The sequence below is a fragment of the Polyodon spathula genome, chromosome 21 (genome assembly GCF_017654505.1).
Source record: "Polyodon spathula isolate WHYD16114869_AA chromosome 21, ASM1765450v1, whole genome shotgun sequence".
NCBI classification, from domain to species: domain Eukaryota; kingdom Metazoa; phylum Chordata; class Actinopteri; order Acipenseriformes; family Polyodontidae; genus Polyodon; species Polyodon spathula.
Window position 1 is genome coordinate 7050449 of NC_054554.1, and position 18304 is coordinate 7068752.

Here is an 18304-nt window from a genome sequence, read left to right on the forward strand (position 1 = left end):
CACAGCAATATATTAAAACATAGTACAACACGGACAGTAATGGTAAAGTGTGGTAATTGCTTGGTAAATAATAATAATAATAATAATAATAATAATAATAATAATAATAATAATAATAATAATAATAATAAAAACTGCAAAATTACCCTTCGGATTTAACCTGGTAAACAGAACGTCTTTGCTGTAGCCACAAAACACAGAAAACAAGCGTGTGAAAAAAAACCAAAAAGCTTAACCATCTGCTTTTGTGAAATAATAATACAAAGTCAAATTACTTCAAGTGGTTGGGAGAACGAGTTCTGCAAACTTTAGCTTAATACCGATCTGCCTTGTTTAAATAAAACAAAAAAAGCAAAACAAAGCTATTGTAAAATAATTGAGTTATAATTCTTCTTCTTCTTCTTCTTCTTTTTCCAAATTGTGCTAACAACACTACTTGTTCCACAAGGTGGCCACTAGTCATAAGTATTTAACTTTATGTTTTTTCCTTCCAACATCATCATTTCGTCAGAGATTTGGTAAGAGAACATTGCCTTGTTCTAGGGGGCTGAACGGTTTTTTTTTTCTCCCCAGTTTCCTGCTATAAAAAGGGACTCCACTGCGCAAACTAAGACAGTAACTAAAGGCAAAAAAACCCCACACAACCCCCCCCCTCCACCAAAAAACAAAAAAAAAAAAAAAAAAAAAAAAAACAAAAAACAAAAAAAAACAACAACAACAACAACAAAAAACCCAACAAAATAACAAAATAACAAAAATCAAGAATACCGGAATAACCTAGAGACGTCAACAGAAGAAGTTACATTATCTAATTCGTCGCCATCAACAGCTGAAAAAAAAAAAAAAAAAAAAAAAAAAAAACAACAATACAATAAAAAGTGGTGAAGACTACGGATAAAATTCATTTACATTTCCGCATGCCGATACTCCAGTTTGTGAGGTAGGACCAGTTTTTTTTTTTTTTTTTTTTTTAATTTTTTTTTATTTAAATGCTGTCAATCCCAGTTTTTCTGTGAATTTACCGTAGAATGTGCAATTAATAGGTTATTCATATGCACCCAGTAAGAATCAGTTATTTTAATTGCAAGCATGAATACATTTGTTTACTGGCGTTTCTTAGTAAATGTGTTACCGCGACGAACGACCAAGCTGTAATATAATATAGGTCACTGGGTATTAACAAGTGTGTTTTTCTAGTACAACACATTAGTCTACATCTGCATGTTCTTATTTATTCTAGCTATAGTCCCTTTCACAAATATCCTGCTTTTGTACTGCAATGCAATTAAGCACAATACAGTTTTAATCGTACTGCATTGGTATTATTTTATGTAGGTCTGTAAAAGTTCTTTATGTTTATGTAATAGGGGAATGCAGAAACATGATTGTAAGGAAGGTCATTATTAAATACTGTAGGCATGCTATTGTCTTTATGCAGGCTTGTGCTTTCTGCAGGGCAGTTCTGATGTTTTAGGCAATGTTTAGGTCATATAACTATTTGAAAAAGTAAAACAAAAACAGATCTCGGTGACATGGGCTATACTGCCAGACCTCTGTATTTGGCGCTTTTATCCACGCAGGTGAACACAGGTGAAAAGTGTAAAGATTCAGGAGTCTGCCAGCAGGGGGCAGCAGTCGGTACCTGCATTAAATAATATTGAGAGATGTGCTGACTGGCTTAGTGACAGATCTCACGTGATACCCAAAGGGAAGAGGTTTGCTTCTCATTACTGTAGCAATATTGCATAGCGCCTCTTTACTGTCAAGCCTGCATCTGCTCCATAGCACCTCCCTTTGCACCTCAGCACAAGGTCAGAAAAGATGTATACAGTTGAATTGTAGGATGTTTTACCATAACACAGACATGGGAATTAAGTTTTTATTTTTTTCATATTTGTATTGTTTAAAATACACATTGTACTGTATACGTTTTCACACGAGAGTAAACATTTGCTTAAAATTGATTTACTTTCATTTTGAGTACAAGGATTTGTGTTTTTGTGGATCAGGTTTGTGGTTATTATTTTAATATTGCAATGTGTTAGTTTACAGTCATTTTAATTTCCTGGGTATTACAAATGACTTATCTCATTAACCAGGGAACTGAAAAAAAACTACTGTATAGACCAGTTGATCCAAACAAAGCAAATGCAGAATAATGTTTTTTGTAAATTGCCATTACTGGCTACTAATCCCTGTCTTTGACATAGTAGTTCAGTGCCCAGAGACTAGGTCACTGTTGAAAGCCTCTAAATAATTGATTTATGTTCGTATTTAATTTAAGTTCTCCTTATTTAAGTTCTTTATGTACCTAGTTTCTTATTGAGGTCTATAGGAGCACTGGTCTACTTGCTGCCCTGAGATATGGTTATGGAGCTAACAGCTCACTGACAGGGGTCAGAATCTGCAATGGCAATAAATCACACAACACTACCTGTTACACTGTTCCCCCTTTAACCACAGGGATCGTATGCAGCCAATATATGAGATCGGGATCATGGCACCAATGTAACAGCACACAAGCCGCAAGTGGGAATCTTACCACTGTGCATTGCACATGCTTAAAGCTGGGCAATTCACTGGCTGTTTGCCTTTGTGATGCAGTAGTTTGAGAGAAGGAGAGGGAGAGGGAGTAAAGAGAGAGTGATGTTTGCAATCCAGAATGTTTGTTTGCAAGGCGGTGTGCATAAGCTAACTTAGCTGTCTGTCTGGGTGTGTTAACTTCACTGAGACCAGCCTTGTGAGCCCTGTAGCTTACTCAGGATATGTCTTTCTTTCAGACACTGACACAAAGCTGCCTAGGAGGAGAAGCCCAGGGTGCCTACTGTATTCCACAGAAAGAGTGAGACACTGCACTGGAAGATGAGTGCAGCTTTGCCCTGGCTCTGCGCCTTCGCTCTGCTGGCCTCTGCTGCCCAGGATGGTACCGCCCTCTTCCTGCCCAACTCAACATCCCTGCAGCACCTGCTGAGCCGATACCAGGATGAGAGCGAAACCCTGACTCGATCCCGGCGTGCCATCCAGTGGTCCGACAGAGAGGAGATCCTGAAACTCCACAACAAACTGCGCGGACAGGTTTCTCCCTCCTCCTCTAACATGGAATACATGGTGAGTGATGCTAAGCCTGAAACCACAGGTCATCTGCAATTACAGGGGGCACTACTGAGAACCGACACAAACAAGTAGCTAGGTCGTATCATGATCCATTGATATACACCTCTACTGTGCACATTGTCTGCAGTTTCTTTCAGGCCTGGCCAGCTCTCTTCGATGTTCCTTTATAAAGGTTCTCCATAGTAAAAACATAGCAAAGGAATGCATGGTAAAGCATAGGGCAGCATTGTAAAGCACTGAGAGGTATGGTAAAGCATGCTAATAAGCATGCCAAACCTGGGTAAACTATGGTAAATGTAGAATATAACCATGAGAAAAGCATGGGAAAACAATACAGTGCGAGATGACAGTGGTACATTTTTATGACGTTTAACCTGCTGCTGGGTTGGTCGGGTCTCCTGGCTGCCTGGACAAGGACAAGGAGCCTTCCTGGGGTCGTCAATAACCTGCTCTGCGGTGCAGACAGACCCTTGGTTCTGCCGGACAGGCTTGCACACAGAAGCTTTCACAGGCACTTGCCCAAACACTGTTGTTTCAGTGGGCTGCGGCTACAGCACTGAATTTTATTACAGAAAGGACTTCCCAAGCTGCAGACAGCCTAACTATTACTTTATTCACAGAACCTAAATAATTCTCCATCATCACGCTTTAAAAATGTCTTGTGGGTAAGTGGGTTTGGGATTTGAATCAAAGATACCCAGACTAATAGTTGTCTTGACTAGAATTAACTAAAGTAGCTACAGAAATAATAAAACACTTTATAATAATACAATAACAATAAAAAACAATAAAAATAATAAATAAGTAGTTTGCTAGAGCAGAAACAGGAGATCCTTTCCATTGATTCTCAAGGAATAATATATCAGAGCAATAATTAAAGTGATTACAGGATGCATGTTGACAGAGGCAGACAGGGTGAACTGGAGAAGTTTTTATAAGTCTGTCTGTGGGTTGCAGTGTGTAACCAGGTCTAATCCTCCAGCAGCACGGAAAAGAAAGTTTCTGCCAGACACGAACAAGCAGGGTTTTTATGAAGGCGAGCTAACTGCACAAGGCAGGCTGTGAAGGGAGGGGGGGCATAGAGTTCAGGACCTCCAGGACACTGGAAATTTACAGAGTGGCACAGGATACCAGTCCTGTGTGTACATGCGCCTGTGTGTGAGCCTACTCCATCTACCAGCTCGCCAGCACAGTGTGCATGTTTTTGATTCATATTATGAAGAATGTCTGGCATACCTGTGCCGTGGCGTGTTGAGTATGTGGGGGTTACAGGCTGTTTAGAGATTTAGTGGACCAATTGACATAAAATAACTGCATGTTTTTTTTTTTTACTTGTAGTGAACACATGTCCTTCAGAAGGTGTAAGCATATCTGTGTGTCCTTGTTCCCCTGCAGGTTTGGGATGTGGAGCTGGAGCGCTCTGCCACAGCCTGGGCCCAGCAGTGCATCTGGGATCATGGCCCCAATGAGCTGCTCATGTCCATCGGGCAAAACCTAGCAGTGCACTGGGGGAGGTGAGAGGAGAACACCGCAGAATTCTGCTCATTGTGACTTTGCAGCAATAATAATCAAGATAACGTATTGCTATAATAATCAATTTTAGAATGACGCGGTTGTCCTGCATGGCAACGTTTATTCTTTGGCAGTGTGTACTCGTAAAAGAAATCTATAATAAAATGATTATTTTTTATTAACTGTAAAAAACAAAAAAAAAATTGAATATCATAAAAAAAGATATACTATAAATAGATTACTAATACTATAGCTGCCTTAATTTATTAATTTTAATCGAAAAATAACTCTCCATTGCTGACTAAAATGAAATAGAAACTCTGAAATGCAATTGTGGGTCTGTATTCCTAATCATTGTTACTTGCAAGTTTTGTAAAATGAACAGTTTATTCTATTTAACCATTTCATGCACGGCAGCTTCATGGGACAGATAAAAAATTAAATAAAAACCCTTTAGTCTTTATATGGGGACATATGGTAGACACAAATGCCTGATAGCCTCATATGAGGATGACATTTCTTCCCCATATACAGTAATGGAATAATGAAAAATAAATAAATAATTTTAAAAAATACATTTGTTGTGTGTCCAAAACTTTTTCAGCTATTAAGAATAAATAAATAAATAAATAAATGAATCAATGCATGAAAGGGTTAATAACAAATGGTCCAAACGTCGCACTTGAGCCAAGCAACTCCGCAGTACTGCGAAAGAAGCCAGCTGGATAAGGCTTTGCTCTGTATAAATATTTATAATAAAGAGTCATGCAATGTTCATTCCCAGCAATGAGAGTGTATGTTCTGTGTCTCTGTTCAGGTACCGCGCCCCAGCCCACCATGTACAGGCCTGGTATGACGAGGTAAAGGATTACACCTACCCCTACCCCCAGGAGTGCAACCCCTGGTGCCCTGAACGCTGCTCCGGGCCCATGTGCACCCACTACACTCAGGTAAGGCAGGAGATTGAGCGTTTCATTGCATTATCAAGTGAGGTTAATCCACTGGTAAAAGATTACAACACATCCAGTTATTTACTGCACACATCCCACATAATAAAAGTATTATAGCACCATCCAAACACATTATAGTTATAATATGCTGCAGTACAGGTACACTGAAATTCAATCACATCAAGTAGAGGGGAAGAGGAGTTTAGAATTGTTAATTTAAAGAACGTATTTGTTTGTTTTTAGCTCGTGTGGGCCACCACTAACAAGGTGGGCTGTGCCGTGCATGTGTGCAAGAGAATTAACGTCTGGGGGGAGATCTGGGAGAATTCTGTCTACCTTGTCTGCAACTACTCGCCCAAGTAAGAGAAACACCCCTTCCTCCTAGCTCTATCACTCCTCTCTGCCTTCCTCCCTTTTTCTTCCTTCTCCTATGTTTTACCTATTACCTTCCACCCCCATCTTTCCCTAACTGTCTGTTTACAGAGTTCTCTTAGTTCCCACTTATTGTTTTCATGTGTCCACGAGGATATTAAGTGTGAGCTTCACTTTTATTCATTTATTTATAAATTTTTTTAACAAGTTGATATTTTGGTATTCTTTTACTTTGCAAGTGATTAGTTCATTTTTAATGAACTTAGTTACATTGAACTCCTTGCTTTGAGATTTTCTGACCTCTCTGTTCTTGTCATCAGAGGGAATTGGATTGGAGAGGCTCCTTATCAGCACGGCAGACCCTGCTCTCAGTGCCCCCCCAGCTATGGAGGAGGCTGCAAGGAGAACCTGTGCTACAAAGGTACGTCCACTCAGAATCATAGTTCATAATTTGAGAGACGTGTTTCACACTAACTGAAAATAACATCGTGTCCCCCCTTTTGTCCTTGTGTAGCAGACAGTCAGGCCCCGCAGCACCCAGAGACAGAGGATATGAACGAGGTGGAGAAACCACAGGTTCCCGAGGACATCCCAGGCTGGGCCCGACCTCGCACCACTCCCGACAAGGCAACTCCTGGGAAAACACCAGGAGCTACCAGCAGCAAGTTCATGAGTAAGGACATTAATACTGTGGGAATGGAGTCCCAGTGCAGCACAGGGATAGGGCATTGATACAAGTGGTAAAAGGACTGCAGCTCATAAAATAACTAACAATAAGGACCAACATTAAATCAGTAAGGGACAAGGTGGGCAGCCATATCAGCACACAGGTTGAGAAATGACCCAGGTTTTTCCCAAGATAAAAATATGAAAGTGAATAAAGATTAAAATAGCAGTTGACATTTCTTGCTGAACCATAAGCAGCTTTTCTGATAAAAGCCAATAATAAGAGCTAATAATGTCTCTGGTTGCAGAAACAGGATGAGGAAGCAAAGACAAAGGGAACTGGTGAACGGGACAAGAGTTCTGAGCAGTTAGGGCATAAGGGACACATTAAGCCATCAGCACATAAGCACAGGGCTACACTGGGGCTGTGTACAGAGACTGCACAGCTGCCATTGCCCATACCATAAGTGTGTCTGCATTGATGAAGTGTATGAATGCATATTTCACTTTTACTTTACAGCCCAGGTGATTAAGTGTGAAACCAAGATGAGAGACAAATGCAAAGGGTCAACATGTAACAGGTATGCTTTGTTTAATAATGTAAACATAGGTACGTTAATATGATCTATTTGCAAAAGTAAGATGTTTCGTGATGTCCACCTCTTCTCTTGACAGGTACAAATGTCCAGCAAACTGCAAGAATGCCAAAGGAAAAATCTGGGGGACCCTGTTTTATGACACAGTAAGTAAATTGCAGCGGCTTTTCTCAGTGTTGAAGACCGGGAATGGTGTAGCCCAGGGGTCAGTGGATACTGACAGGATATTAAGCCTGGCTGCGTTGGTTTGTTTTCAGCAATCCAGTATCTGCAGAGCGGCACTGCATTATGGGGTGATTGATAACAATGGGGGTCTGGTGGATATCACACGGAAAGGCCAACTGCCCTTCTTTGTAAAGTCGACGAGGAACGGAGTGGAGTCGTTCAGGTAATTAGATGACTTGGAACGCATCGACCATGTAGGAAATGCACTCGTCAAATATTCAACACATTTTGGTGATTGGTCGGTTCGGAATTAAAATTATGACCCCTAACATTATTTGTAAAATATTTTATGGACAGTTATGGACAGTGATATATAATATATATATTATTATATATATATAATATATATTATATAATATATTAATATCTATATATATATCTATATTTATATATCATTCAGTAACTCATTGAAAGTAAACAAAAAACATAAAAATATAAACTTGTGTTAAAACGGTTTGTGGCAACACAAAATTTTGTGTTATTGTGATGAATGTCGAAGAATTATTTTTTTTTTCAAAAAAATGACTAAACCCCGTGTGAAATTTATTTTTCGTGAAAGAACGCGCTTTGCAATGATAATTTGGAATAAATAGCTTTGAGAATCTGGCTCTTAATCTAAAGTTAAGAGGGGTTAACTGTACAGAATGTGTAATCACTGATAGATAAGCTCTAAGCATAATCTTTTTTTTTCTTCACAGTAAGTTTAAAGCATCAAACTCCTTTGTTGTTTCAAAAGTTGTAGGTAAGAGCTCACTTTGCTTTTTTAAATCTTTTGATTTATATATAATTAGGGCTTCTAGTTTTCGGTTTTTATTTTCCTTCTCCCTCCCTCCCTTTAAACTGAATACCAGATTGTTTAAATTAACGACGCACTACTAGATACTAACGCAGTGGAAATTAATAAGCTGAATTCAGCTATTAGAGCCATAACAAAATGCAGGTTCAAATAGAATCAAGTGAGATCAATGCATGTCGCTTGTTAACTCAATCAAGATATGAGGGTAAAAAGAAACAACTTCCTTTGGTAATTAGTGTTTGATTAAGAAAGCGAATCGGCTCAAAATATGTTTAAAGGGACATCACATGATCAAAAATAAAACCCGAAAACTAGCAACCCTATATATATATATAATTCTTTTGTAATATATAGCTTTGTTTATGTTGCACTAACTGTTATTAATGAAAAAAACCCATGTAAACTTTGGCCCTTTAGATTCTATAATTCCTGTGTTTTATATTCCTATATTCCTATCATATCAACAGGCACAGCATTGGTACTATAAAAAAAAGAATACTAGCAAGGGTGTGGGAACCAGGCACCCAGACATGTTCCTTCCACATCAGGACTAGGCAGTTACAGTTCAATTTACATGTGTCTGTATCTCATTCAGTGCCTGTTGCATTATACACTCAACTAAACAGAACGTTTTGAAATAAGGTTTGAACTTCTGAACCGAGTCTGTTTCACATATTTCTCTGGGAGTGGCATTCCTTAGAGTACTAGAAGCTAGAAGTAATAAATTATAGCCGGTTTTAAAAGCCATAAAGCACAGTTCATTGAAATAGTGTCCATTGTTGCAAGACAGTTTGCAGCAACAGGGATGCGTCGGGCCATAAATTGTAGATTGCTGTAAGTTGAACCACATGATGATATGAGATTCTTCTCAGAACGTAACCTGTACCTGCCATCTTCCCTACAGAGCAGAGAGTGGACTGCTACACAACTGTTGCTGAGCTGTGTGCCTTCAAGAAGCCTTCCACTCACTGCCCAAGGTAAGAAGAGTGGGAAGTAGTGACTGTGTGCATGGGAGAGCTGCATTTCAGACTGCTGTCTCAAGCGCAAGCCCTGATGAGTCAAATCCATGTTCCTGTACTAGACTGTAAAGTACATGGTGGTTTATACAGTATCTTTTTGAACATGAATCATCAGCATCTGAACTTTTTGACAAATGAACTTGAATCATCCGTGCTTTTACTGCTCAGTAAGACTTTCATCAGGACACGTGTGTGTGTGTGTAAGACTTTCATCAGGACACGTGTGTGTGTGTGTGTGTGTGTGTGTGTGTGTGTGTGTGTGTGTGTTAAGATTGAGGGTCCACAAAGTGTTCTGAAATTTGTTTATCGTTTCGTTCACACAATGTTGTGACAGTACGACATTGACTCACTGTATTGACCTATATGAGATCTGGAGAAGGGACTACAACCATGCTCTTCAAAGTAGTTACTTTAGATGTGCTGATGCATCATGCCTTGTATCTTTTAAATAGCAATCAGTGGTTTTTATTCCCCAGAGTGCACTGCCCGCCGAGATGTAAGGATGAGCCATCAAACTGGGCTCCAGTTATTGGCTCAAACATCTACTCAGATGTAAGTAACTCCCTTTGAACCCTTCTCATTTACAAGCAAGAACTCCAGTTTGTGTTTATGAGTTATATGTGTATCAGCAATACCACAATACATTAGCTACTGGAAATCACTTCAAAACACCACCCAGTATAACATTAATGCACTTTAAGATGTTTTTAAAAGCAGTCCTACATTGGATTTTAAGTTGCTGAAGTTATGCCAGTTCAGAATTAGAAGGGGATACTTATAAGGTTTTCTCAGTCATCCTATGTGATTTATTAAAATGGAATAATGTAAATGTTTATTAAATATTTTGAAACATACACAGCCAATATTTAGCTCTTTTTTTGGCAAACACGCCTTTATTCCTAATTTCAAAACATGTGTTGAGTATATACAGCTTCATTTTGCAAATATTTTCTCTCATAGTGCTACATATTAGAGGGGGTTCGACTTCATTAATCAAAGGCATGCGAGATAGTGAGGTGAGGCACACGGGCGCTGCTAGTGTAGAGTGACTGGCCAGCATGAGGACAGGGATAGGTTTGGAAATTCACAGCTGTTTCTTCTTATTTGTAACTGCAGTTTGACTCATACATACAGTAGATCAGCCTTGTGGGTCGCCTAAAGATGCAGATACAGCATTTACTTGAATAAGCTTTACTGGAAGCAGAATTAGTTGTTCCAATATAATTACATCTGGGAAGCCAGTGAAGTTTGAATTCAAAAGGAGCAGCCAAGTGTTTGAGCTGCATGTTTTTGAAGCAGAATTGACGGAGGCATTTTCGAGCATTCCCAGTGCTGAACAATTAATATTCTGCTTCACAAACCCGCAGCAAGGTCAGTACAGAGTAAAAGCTGCACACGTCACAAAGACCAACACCTGGGCTATAGCCAAGCTTGCATTTGCAAGTGCATCATTTTACCCAGAACGCTCAGAAGGACAACATTTTCACAAAGTGATTCGCACAAAAAACATAAAAAGGGGAGGAGGGAGGGCAGCAGGGTGATGTGAAAGCAATTCCACAGCTGCCGAGCTGGCTGTACTGTGGGAATCAGGTCCTGCATAGAGCCCCCAGGCAAGGAAAGTGACTCACTGTACAAGGCAGCGATACAAATCTGAACATGTTGTTTTTCAAAATACAGAATTTGGGTCAAAGCTTCTGAGCAGTTTGAGCTGTGAGCCAGGGTACCTTGTGTCTCTAACTCTAGGACAGATGTGAGGGAAGAAAAACAGAAATATAGGAAATTAAATCTGAAATATTAGATTTTTTTTCCTTGTAAACAAATTAATAATTTTTGAGCAACGAATTCAGGGATCAGGGTGGAGGTTGCTGAAAAAACAACTAGTAATTGTCAAATCCCCAGGCTTAATGAAAACTGAGACCTCCAGGGCCTTCATGCCCTACAGAGGCTTTCTCTCAGCTTGCATTTCACTTGTAGAGGACATCCTGGTCTCTTTAGCAGCTTGGGGTGCATTCAGGGCATACCAACAGTCTGCCACATTTTTTTTTCCTGACCCTTTCAATGTCACTATTTTCCGTTCTCAAGCTATTTAAAAATAACAATAATAATAACTGAACTGCAAATATAGACAAGAGAGAAGAGAACTACAGTAATGTAAATAATATTTGATATAGTAAAATGATACGTTTCCATGGCACAGTATTAATCTCTTTCACCATTGCAGAGCTCCAGTATTTGCCGATCAGCAGTCCACGCAGGCTTGATTAAAGACTCGGACGGGGGCTACGTGGATATCTTGCCTGTGGACAAGAAGAAACATTATGTGGGAACTCTGAAGTACGGAGTGCGCTCAGAAAGGTACCAGCTTATTTAAAAAAAACAACCCCCCCCTACATTTTAATCACTTTTCCATGAAGAAAAGTAAATGGCCCATATGTACTGTACACTTAGCCAAACAAATAATGTGTTCTGTTAAACCATACCAAAACGCTTAGTGCATGTTGATACAGTAGGTGTTGGTTCCCACGGAGACGCATTGCTGCCCATTGGAGTTGGTAGTGAGTTCAGTGATTTGACTGGGCTATCTTGGCAGCCATATTTGCGAGGATCCTCTTTGTACTTGTTATATGCATATGGTTTTAGGGGACAAAGGAAGGAGGGAGGAGCATTAAGGAACACATGGCATAAAATAAACAAGAGCACAGCTTTCCAACGTCATGCCTTATCGTTTGTGGAAAGGTCAGGGCTCGCAGACATTTCAGTTTTGTATTTGACAGCAAGATAAATCAGTTCCAAAGCTGAACTTGCTCTCCTTACTGACTCCTCTACGTGCAGCAAGGCGCTGACATGGGAGGAATCTGGAACCAACTTAGTGTGGACCAACTTGAGCTTTCATTGCAAATACTTCATACATTTTTCTAACCACTACTGACTCTGCTCTGACTAGGTACTGTCAATATTGTTACTGCTAGCTTTTAAGCCACTAGCTTACAAGACAACTTGCATGAACTTATAGCTACTGTACACTTTTTAAAACAGAACCAACATGGAAAAGCTTTTTAACACAAAACCTGTTTCCCCAATCTAACCATCAGCCTTTTCATCTGCCTCCTCCTGACTGATGTTTCTGAAAGCATTCTGCCAGTACTGTATCTCCATATACAGGAATCTCAAACAGCCCGGCTTCACACAGTCTGGAAATGCTTTTGTGTGACTGGCACTTTGGGGCAGTGGAAATAACAACCTGGGACTATCACTAACAACCTAAAATAACCTGCTGTGTAAAAACCCATGTTTCCCGAATTCAAATTTAAGTCTTAACATGGGTACCTAATGTATGACTCTGTTTGTTTACTGATTGCTTGGTCTAACCACAACTTAGTTAGATACACAAAAACGGTGTATCATTCTTTTACTACAATAAATAGTGGAACCAGTGAAAGTCCAATGTTTAATATATTATATTATATTCAATATAATAGTTTAGAAAGTACCCTTTCTCATGCTGTAGCTGCCTATGTTGAGCAGTACCACTTTCTATTGCCTTTTTGCTTCAGTATTCTTGGATGTTTATAATACTGGCACACCTGGAACATGCATTATAAATAGCAAGACAGATTGGCACTATTTTGTAAAAAGTGAAATGAGATTTATAACACAGGTGTAGGTGTGTGATTGAATCTAATGGAATCATTATCCAAAGCAATGTGTAAATTCTAGCCCATTCTGCTGGGCGATCAATATAAAGAGCAGGAATGGAATTGCTTTCACACCCTGTCTAATACCCCATTCCCACTACCTAAATAAAGGATGAATATCAAATGATTATTATAGTGTGTGACCATTTTGAATGAAGTGAATGGCAATCAAGTGGTTTCAACGCGTGTTGGCCAGACATTATTTAGATAGTGGGGATAGGGTATATGAGGGGCACAGGAAGAGTCAAAATGCAAATTGTATCAGTGAGAACATGTGAGAAGTACACTGATTAAACTCAAAATATTTAGTGATGTCATAAAGTTGAAGTTCATGAAACTCCCTCCTTTCACACGTTTAATAAAGTCTTTCCATTTTCAAAGGAGCTGCTACAAAATAACGACTGCCAATAAATTACATAACACTAATTAATATTCCAATTACTGAGTTGTCGATACTGTATTGAATTTGCTGGCTCTCAGATCCCCAGTAATGAGTTGTCTATGTGTGTCTCAGTTAGATGGCTTTTATATCCATAGTTGTCTACTCTAGGGGTAACCAACCATTTTTAAATTGAAACAGTTAAACTCCAGTCAAATTCCTAAACTGCTAAATCATATAATTATACACTCTAGGACTTGTACAATATTGAATTTACTGGCTTGCAGTTCCCCAGTACTGAGATTACTTTACTACACAATAGTACATTTGTAAGCTCTCATATCTTCAGTATTTGTGTCTATTTATCTATACTGAATTTGCTGGCTCTCAACTCCCCCCCCTTTAGTTACATAGCTTTGAAGGAGTTGGGTCTTTGATCCCCAGTACCATGTTGAGTTGTACTTTACAGAGTTTCTGATATTTCTCATGCTCTCAGTGCCTGAGTAAATTCCCAGGGTTATGTTCAAAGGGGGAGATTTGTAATATAGTATAATAATTATGAGCTGAGTGCTGGTTGTGTGCTAGCTGTTAATGCAAGCTGAATGTGCTTTTGCCATGTTGAGGTGCTGCAGTGATGAAGTGCTGACAGACTGAAGGCACACTTTTGTACAGGCACCGCAGTCAACTCACACTATCACACATTGTAACCCCCTCAGGGGTCCTGACACTGATGGTGTGACATCAGTATTATTTTAAGTGTAGAGGTTGCATTTTGATTTATCTAGCTGACACTTTTTGTTAAATATCTCTAATTACACATGCATAACTAATTGCGCAAGTACATTTACAGATGTAACTACAGTGAATTAACATTTACAAAAAGCATTTTGAACTAGACAAGTAGTTGAATATTAACTACAGAGCTGTGTAAGATAGTGTTTTTTTTTTCTAAAATATATTTTTTAGACCACTGACAATGGAATATTTAAAAGAGACCCATTAAAAAGTTGTTGGTCAGCACCAAAATACACACGTGAACGATGTTACGTTTTAGAAACTGTTTTGCAGTTTAGTTTTTATTTTGCCCCTTTCGTGCTGTTTTAGTAAAATGTGACTTACAATAAGGTCCTGGCACATTTTGTACCAGATATTACAAGATGTGATCTTTGATCAGCATAGAGGTTTTGTCTAGCTAGCTAATTCGTTTTTCTTTTGTTTTGTTATCACATTAAAAAAAAATTCTATTATGCTGGTCGTGCATATAATATTTTCACGGAGATAAAATATTGAAAGCCATATAACGGGCTAACTCTGTTTATGTACGCGTGCGCTCTGCGAGGTTGAGTTATCACAAAACGTGCCCTGAAACGGCTCAGGATCAAGTTTCTTACACACACTCTCCCAAAGGGCTTTAAGGGACCTGGCTTGAGGAAACAGGAGATCACAGACAGGCACAATAACATCCACACTGCTCGCTGAGGAAGACAGGGTTAGAGACCTAGCTAATGTTGTTCTATCAAGATCAATACATTCCTGGCTCACATTGCTCTTATCAATACAGCCATGACTCTTCAGCTACTGTGTGCTGTTGTTATGTTACAGTTCAGCTAGATATGTTGTTGTCTTATATATGTGTGAAGGCACAATGCAGATCTAGGGTAAGACTCAATCAATAAATCCTGCTGTATTTTCCACCCATTTTGAATTACATACAATCATATTTGTCTTTTCAGTGCTTATCATGAGACTGTCACATGTGGGTTTGTGGGGTTTTCTGTTTTTGACAATACTTTCACCTTGTCTTGAACCCTCTGTTTTGGTGAACCTGTGCATGGGCATTTCCCTGACATACATCTTTCTCGATCATTTTGTGCAGAGGTTGCTATTAGTTATCGTAATCATAATTGGTGTAATTTCCTTTCAGAAAGAAATGTTGCTGAGAACAATTTGGATAAATAGCTTTGAGCTTCTGGCATTAAATCAGTATCGCTTCATTTTTTGTAGTAAGAAGAATCCAGAAGGAAAATCATTCCGTCTCTTCTCAGTGAGGGGGTGAAGAGATACGCCATTTGGGCCGAGCCTAAACACAGCTGCTTCAGGGCCCCCATGTCTGCCGAGCAGGAACAGGAAGTGCCCTAACCTGTTACTACGGTAACCTGTCGGTACCCCTCCCTCAAACCCCTACAGTCGCAATTTACTTCAAATACAAAGAAGAAAAGTTATTATGGCAAAATAACTGGTCATTTATTTCAATAAATAACAGTGTTTCATTTTCAGTTGTTGTTTTTTATTATGATAAGGATGTGAGGAAACAAATTCAAAATTCTGTATATAACAATGACTGTATAACAATTATATTGTTTTTTTTAATATTCAGATTTTGACAGCAGTGCTGGTTATATCTCTATTAAGGTGCAGTTTAATTTTACATATATTATTATGAATATTTTGTTTACTTAAAAGTGTACCAAACACACAGGAATGTATGCCAATTGCATCTTTGTACAGTTTTTGGAAGAACGGTTTTTGATTGTTATATTTTTGTATCTGTTTGGTTTGTATTGCATGTACTAATGAATGGTGCTATTCTGGGTCATGTTGTTGTACTATGGTAGTTCATGTTGATAAATTGTAATCTCTGATAGGCTTAAACTTTGTAGTATTTCTATTTCCAGTTATTTAAACTTTCCTGAATATTTTTCTTTTTCTTTTACAAACATGTTCAGTGTTTCACAAACTTTTTGATTGGCAACCCAAATAAACACAGGAATAATGAACCCACGACCCAACATTATTCGCTATTCGGCAACTGAAATACTTCTTAAACAATCAAAAAGTGACATGTAATTTATTTGTAACTCCACTACACTATATAAGCATTTAGACTTTGATAGTTTTACAGGATGTTAAAATATTTCCTTTTATCAAATTCATTATTAGTAAAAAAAAATGTATTAAACTAACGTATTGCAACGGCAAGGCAGTCAAACCTGCGGGGGGTGGCACTTCTGCGGACATTCTACGAAGGCCCCCCTTCGTGTGGATTACGGGACTGCAGCTGATCGCAAACATGAATCTGCAGGAGAGATATCCCATGGGGATTAAAGGACAATGTGGGTGCATTGAGATAATGGGTGACAGGACAGGAATGCATGCCTGTGATTGGGGTAGCGCGTGACGCAGCGAAATGCAAGCCTGGCAGTTTGGGAGGGGCTGGTTGAAGAGTATGAGTTTTGGCGATGTGGGATAATCTGCTGGGTTTTTTTTATTTTTTATTACCGAGTCAGATACGCTGAGAGTGATAGCTTTGTGTGTGTTACTAGACTGTTTATTAAACCCTTTTATTTAAACCCTGTGTTTGTTATTGTTTATTGTATTTCAGTGGCGGCTTGTGACTTTTTTGACAGGTGAGGCACAAATCACTAAATAGTTATTACCATCCCCATTCAATGGCTAACGTACTAAAGGTAAGTTTACTTTGTTCAGCTGATTGCATATATGCTTCCACTGAGAGCATGTGCAGCTTTGTGAGGCACGGAAGGATTGTGCGTCACGCGGAAGTACATCAGCACTACATTGTTCCAGCTTTCTGGCGCTGCGCTTTCGCTACTGGTGAAAGCAAGTTGAGACTTCTGTGGACTTAAATTTATTTAATATGCATACATGTGTTTATTTTTCTCAGTTAAATAATACATGCTAAATGTTTTTTTAGCCTTTGGGTATTATTGGTGAGGCCATGCCCCACTTGCTGACAAGCCGCCACAGTTTATATACTGCATTTATTTTATTGAACTGCTCATTCTTGTAAAATAAACCGTGCATTTGAGACCAGAATACTTGCCTGGATTGCTTCCTTTACCTCCACGTTACAATATCAATTTAAATTTGTGTTGCAACATACTGAATACCAGTTTTAATTTTCAATTCAACATCAAGCATTGCAAACATAGTGATAACAGTAAGTTGTGCATTTTTTTTTTTTTTTTTTTGCAGTATGCATTGTAGCCAGGTAGCATACATCCATCTCCTTCTCTGAGATTGACTGATTTTTTTTTTAAAGAAAGTCTTACTGTTTAGCTAATTGATCAGCAATCTGAATGCCGTGTCTCAAGGTGCCGACGCCTTAGCTTTCGCGAGTCAGTAGTACTTCACAACAAATGACATGTGAGGACGCGGATCATTCTCGTCACCAATGGAAGAAAAACTGAACTTAATATAAGATGGCAATTCTGAGTTCTTTCTTTCTTTCTTTTTCTTTGAGCTGCAATATGATTATTTTTGTTTTTGTTTTTGTTTTGCATCTAACTGTTTTCAAAATCAATTAACCGCACATAATACCTTATACTTTATCTTTTTTGGTTCATATTTAAAGCAGATGCATTGTTTACATAATTACAGCTAATGATTTGTATGCAAATTATATTTACTTTGAATATAAGCATAAGAAGTTGTATTGTGAAACTAAATCTTAACAGTGTGCACTAAACGTCATTATAGATTGTTTGGCGACCCATCAGAAACCTTGCCACAACCTATATTTGGGTTGCAAGTCGCGACCCCCACTTTGTGAATCGATGCTCTAGGTCAGGGCTTCTGAAACTCGGTCCTGGGGACCCCCAGTGGCTGCTGGTTTTCGTTCCAAACAAGCTCTCAATTACTTAACTATATCCTTAATTGAACTGATAATTTGCTTAATTAGACCTTTTTACTTGTTTCCAGATCTTAAACAGTTGCAGTTCAAGTTACTTATCAAATGTTATTGCTAACTTGAAATATGCAAACTGTTCAAGAGCTGAAAACAAGTAATTCAAGCTTTTACTGTATAATGGCACAGCTTCACACATCACAAATATCTAACTAGCTCAGAAATAAAAAAATACGGTTTATAATGAGCGACTCTTACATCACTTCTTTATGTAAAAGCCAATCTAATTCAAAATGCTGAATTTGTCTATCGGTGTAAATTTCCCAAGGTGGCAA

The 18304-nt window shown here is 38.6% G+C and overlaps 1 protein-coding gene across 1 annotated transcript; it reads left to right on the forward strand.

Annotated features, from left to right (window-relative positions):
- The first annotated feature begins 685 nt into the window (after positions 1-685).
- On the forward strand, positions 686-17158 carry LOC121296126 (cysteine-rich secretory protein LCCL domain-containing 2-like). Its single transcript, XM_041221362.1, has 15 exons — positions 686-940; positions 2781-3108; positions 4510-4628; positions 5444-5576; positions 5820-5935; positions 6269-6369; positions 6463-6621; positions 7135-7195; positions 7290-7356; positions 7468-7598; positions 8134-8177; positions 9136-9208; positions 9727-9802; positions 11472-11605; positions 15329-17158. Exons 2-15 carry the CDS (start codon positions 2863-2865, stop codon positions 15378-15380), a joined length of 1512 nt encoding a protein of 503 aa, XP_041077296.1. The 5' UTR covers positions 686-940; positions 2781-2862; the 3' UTR covers positions 15381-17158.
- Positions 17159-18304: the final 1146 nt, after the last annotated feature.

What these genes read in the sequence shown, in the direction of transcription:
- LOC121296126 (XM_041221362.1), top strand. Translation starts at nt 2,863, where the DNA reads ATGAGTGCAGCTTTGCCCTGGCTCTGCGCCTTCGCTCTGCTGGCCTCT. An exon ending in CTAGCAGTGCACTGGGGGAG is followed by an intron (nt 4,629 to 5,443) that starts GTGAGAGGAGAA and finishes GTCTCTGTTCAG; the next exon opens with GTACCGCGCCCCAGCCCACC. An exon ending in GCTCAAACATCTACTCAGAT is followed by an intron (nt 9,803 to 11,471) that starts GTAAGTAACTCC and finishes TCACCATTGCAG; the next exon opens with AGCTCCAGTATTTGCCGATC.